Source organism: Argentina silus (genome assembly GCF_951799395.1).
Source record: "Argentina silus genome assembly, chromosome: 13".
Lineage (NCBI taxonomy): Eukaryota > Metazoa > Chordata > Actinopteri > Argentiniformes > Argentinidae > Argentina > Argentina silus.
This window is the reverse complement of record NC_139667.1, coordinates 1,888,998-1,893,997: the sequence shown is the minus strand read 5'-3', so window position 1 is coordinate 1,893,997 and position 5,000 is coordinate 1,888,998. Positions and strand designations below refer to the sequence as shown.

General features: G+C 49.5%; 1 protein-coding gene across 2 annotated transcripts in view; it reads right to left on the bottom strand.

The window, feature by feature from the left end:
* The window catches only part of ppp2r5ca (protein phosphatase 2, regulatory subunit B', gamma a), a 19,620-nt gene that overhangs the window by 10,912 nt on the left and 3,708 nt on the right, over positions 1 to 5,000 (bottom strand). For both annotated transcript variants that reach the window (XM_083683668.1, XM_083683669.1), the window contains exon 2: positions 1,610 to 1,809. In XM_083683668.1, coding sequence (XP_083539794.1) covers positions 1,610 to 1,809 — 200 coding nt within the window. The remainder of the gene's footprint in view (positions 1 to 1,609; positions 1,810 to 5,000) is intronic.

Sequence of the window (5,000 nt, the reverse complement as noted above, 5' to 3'; positions counted from 1 at the left end):
TAGATTGAGGAGAGCTGTTGATGCTAGGTAGGCTAGGCTAACTTCAACCCAGCCCTGAACCAGCTTTACACTGCATAGCCTACATTTATTAATTAATTCATTCATTCATTCATTCATCAAGTGTAAGCCTTCTTTTTAATGCAGGTAGGGACACTAGGCTAAATTCAACCCTCAAATCTCAGAGTAGGAGTGCTAATCAAAGATCAGGTCCCCCTCCTGTCCATATCATCATATTCATTATGATCTAAAATTCAATACTGATCCTAGATAAGCACTCCTCCTCTGAGACGCTTTGTGGAATGGAGGCCCCAGTTCTTTGTACGCAGCTCCTGTACATTTCCTGTTCTGTCACGTTCTGTAACGTTGCACCCTCTTGAACAACCCCCAGCTTTCGAATAGATAGCCTTCATTCATTTATTTATTCATTCATTCACCAAGAGTAGGCCTAGTTTTTTTTTTTATTCCCTGTCAAAGGCAGAGTAGTATAACAAGTCTCTCATTAACATGTCCATCAATAATGGACGCTTTGATGATGATCAGAGAACAACTTCAAAGTCAATATTTCTGTGATGAGTAGAAGACAAAGGGAGGGAAAGTCGGAGTTGGACAGAACATTACTGTCCTCTCATCATAGTGTAGAAACTGAATGAAGGCTGGTGGGAAGCCAGGAACCATCCTTCCCCGTTGAGTCCCATCCTCCGGGCTCCAGCCCCTCTAGCCTCAGCCTCAGTTCCAGGCCTCCAGCCCCAGCACTAAATCAACCCCAGCCCCAGCCCCAGCCCCAACCTAACCACAGACTCAGCCTCAGCCCCAGGCCTCTAGCCCCAGCCCCAACCTAACCACAGCCACAGCCTCAGCCTCAGCCTCAGCTCCAGGCCTCTAGCCCCAGCCCCAACCTAACCACAGCCACAGCCTCAGCCTCAGCCTCAGCCTCAGCCTCAGCTCCAGGCCTCTAGCCCCAGCCCCAACCTAACCACAGCCACAGCCTCAGCCTCAGCCTCAGCCTCAGCCTCAGCTCCAGGCCTCTAGCCCCAGCCCCAACCTAACCACAGCCACAGCCTCAGCCTCAACCTCAGCCTCAGCTCCAGGCCTCTAGCCCCAGCCCCAACCTAACCCCAGCCTCATCCCTCCAGCCCTAACCTAACCTAACCACAGCCTCATCCCTCCAGCCCTAACCTAACCCCAGCCTCAACCCCAGTTCCAGCTCCCGCTCCAGCTCCAGCCCTAACCTAACTCCAGCCCCTGCTCTGGTATTGACCATGTGGAAAACCTCTGGGTAGATACAGGTTCTGTGATGACTTTCCTGTTGTGGGTGATGTACTCCACCATCTCCCTCAGCCCCAGCCCCAGCCCCAGCCCCAGCCCCAGCCCCAACCCCAGCCCTGCCCTGCCCCAGCCCCAGCCCCAGCCCCAGCCTCAGCCCCAGCCCCAGCCCCAGCCCCAGCCCCAGCCCCAGCCCCAGCCTCAGCCCCAGCCTCAGCCCCAGCCCCAGCCCCAGCCTCAGCCCCAGCCCCAGCCCAAGCCCTAACCCAACCCAAGCCTACCCCAACCCAAGCCCAACCCCAACCCCAGCCCCAGCCATGGGCCCCGGGCCTCTGGTCCTACTCACCACGTGGACCACCTCTGGGTAGATGGGTTCTGTGATGACGTTCCTGTTGTGGGTGATGTACTCCACCATCTCGCTCAGCGCCGCCCGCTTCACCTCCTTCCATTTCAGGTCACTTAGTGGGTCGGACAGGAAGTCGAAGAGCACGCAGCACTGCCGCAGCTTCTGGACAAACAGCTTCTCCTGCTCGGCCGGGGCCACATCTGGAGGAGGGAGGGAGAGAGGGAGAGAGGGATGAGGCATGGGTGAGGAGGGAAAGCGAGAGAGAGAAGGGGTGAGAGTGAAGGAGAGAGAGAGAAAGAGAGAGAGAGAGAGAATGGTGTGTGTGTGAGAGAGAGAGAGAGAGAGAGAGAGTGAGAGTGAGAGTGAGGAGAAAGAGAGAGAGAGAGAGAGTGAGGAGAGAGAGAGAGAAAGAGAGAGTGGGGAGAGAGAGAGAGAGAGAGAGAAAGAGAGAGGGATTTCTCAGTCAGAAGAACTAGGTGAGAGTTCAGAGCTCGATAAAGGCATGCAGATGTGTCATTGAAAGAAAGTTCCTGAAAATTCAATACATAACAGTTTGGATGTTTCACACAATGATGTCATAGGAAACAAAGTCTGTCGCTCCAACCCTATCTCCACCCACAGGAACTCTGAGAATAGACTCAAACTAAACAAGCAGCCAAGTCAATATTAGTCCATGTGTTAACCACCACAACAACAACACAAACTACCACACCTCTCTCTCTCGTCCTCACGGTGCCAAGACAGTATGGCACTGCAATCAGCTGTACACGGTGCCAGACGGCAGCGTGACAGTAGGCTTACAGTAGGGCAACATCATGCCTACAGCCGATGGCACACACACACACACACACACACACACACACACACACACACACGCACACGCACACGCACGCACACGCACACGCACACACACAAAGCATACACTGCACATTCCAACATGTCAGCGTATTACTTAATGTGCGTGTGTGTGTGTGTGTGTGTGTGTGTGCAGTGTGTGTGTGTGTGTGTGCAGTGTGTGCAGTGTGTGTGTGTGTGTGTGTGTGCTTGTGCAGTGTGTGTGTGTGTGTGTGCAGTGTGTGCAGTGTGTGTGTGTGTGTGTGTGCGTGTGTGTGTGTGTGTGTGTGCGTGCAGTGTGTGTGTATATGAGAGCCACATGTCTGATGTCTGTTCAGACACAGAGAGAGCTGTGTGACACACAAGGGCTGTCAAATCACCATGCTCTCGCTCCTCTCCTGCCTCTGTTACTAGGCAACAGTCCCGGGCCTGGCACTGGGCACAGCCCCTGGCATGGCCTCCCTGCCAGGTAAGGTGGCAGGGAGAGATTCCTACTGGTTGCTACGCTGGTAAGACTGGTAGTACTGGTGTTACTGTTGGGGTTTTTCAGCTGGTACTGTAGGTATATCTGATATCTAAGCTCATCTAGGGAATTCTGTTTGAAACGAGTCTGAGTCACGTCAGTACATGATGAAAGGCAGACCTCGGGTTTGAAGTTGTGTGAGGTAGAGACGGGTTAGATGATTAGATTCAGCAATTAGACAACCGCTGGCATTGTAACCGGTTCTTCAAATGAAAGACGATCGATGAATCATAAAAGACTACTTTTCCCTCACTTTCAGTGACACGACTGCAGCCAGCGCCTTGTGCGTGAGGTCGTATTTGTCTCATTTCATCCAACAGACACGGACCCGGCTCTTGAATTCCCTCACGGTCACTATCAAATCACTCCTGGCGGGCTGGTCATGCAACATCTCTGCTGTCATAATAAAAAAATTATAAATAAAATTAATAAGATTGAGAACAATTGTTGAGCTGACACACCCCGGTGTGAGGTCAGTTCATCGATTAATCGACCCTGGTAACCATCATATTAACCGCTTACCAAAAGACCCATCCCTAGTGTGAGGTATAGCCGATCTGGTCATATTCTCATGGCTGCACCAGCGTCAATTTCCTCCCTCATATATGAGGCACTAAGGGCGTGGCCGCAGGGTGGAAGATACCATGATTATATTGTCTTGAAATATTATTTTGTATAGCTGTCAACAGCTGGCATGTCTCAATTAAGCACTTTCATGCAGAGCAGATCTCATTAAAAGGGCACGATTTGACTTCTGTAATTGACTGTGAATGAAAGTCATCATTCACGTCAGGGTCCCACTGAGTGGTTCATTGATGGTGAGGGAAAGATTGCATTCGGCCTAAGTACTTCATTAACATGACAGAGCTTAACGAGCTTAATTGTGTCTGATGAATAGCCCCATACAATGTGTTCCAATGTGGTCCTACAGTATCAATATACACATTCAGCACGTTTTATCTAAGAGAAACCACATTTACCATATTACCAACAGATGCTAAGCTATAATAGCACTTGTTTGCTCTGCGAGGTGAGACTGAAATTAGACTGTTCATCTCTGTTCATTATTACACTGTTCTGTGTTCATTATTACACTGTTCTGTGTTCATTATTACACTGTTCTGTGTTCATTATTACACTGTTCTGTGTTCATTATTAGACTGTTCTGTGTTCATTATTACACTGTTCTGTGTTCATTATTAGACTGTTCATCTGTGTTCATTATTAGACTGTTCTGTGTTCATTATTACACTGTTCTGTGTTCATTATTACACTGTTCTGTGTTCATTATTAGACTGTTCTGTGTTCATTATTAGACTGTTCTGTGTTCATTATTAGACTGTTCTCTGTTCATTATTTTCCTCATACTGTACATACGTACATACAAACATACCTACATGTGTGTGTGTATGTATATGTATATAGGTGTATCTTTATATGGCACTGTAAATGAGAACATGTATTTGCAGAGACAGCCTAATTGCTCTTTCAGTCTCTCTCTCTCTCTCTCTCACACACACAAACACACACACACACACACACACACACACACACACACACACACACACACACACACACACACACACACACACCAGTGTTAGTATGTGTAGGGTAATCATCCTATAGAAGGACTTGACAAACACGATCTGATGAGTAATAGCCTAGCCAGCAGCACTTACCCTAGTTCCACTGAACACACACAAAGACTGACAACTGCCAGCGCGTACAACACACACAAAGATCCCCCATCTCTACGGCAGAGAGAGAGAGAGAGGGAGGGAGAGGGAGAAAGAGGGAGGGAGAGAGAGAGAGAGGGAGGGAGAGGGAGAGAGGGAGAGAGAGAGAGAGAGAGAGAGAGAGAGAGAGAGGCGGGGGGGGTTGAAGTAGAGAGAGTTGGACTTGCCTCATCCCAGTCAGACACAAGGGATACTGAGCAGCAGAGAGAGACACAACTGTCTGGAGAGTCCCATTCTAAATGGGACAGAAAACCCCGCTGTTAGCAACGGCAGTTGGGGAGGTTCAGACCAGTTGAAA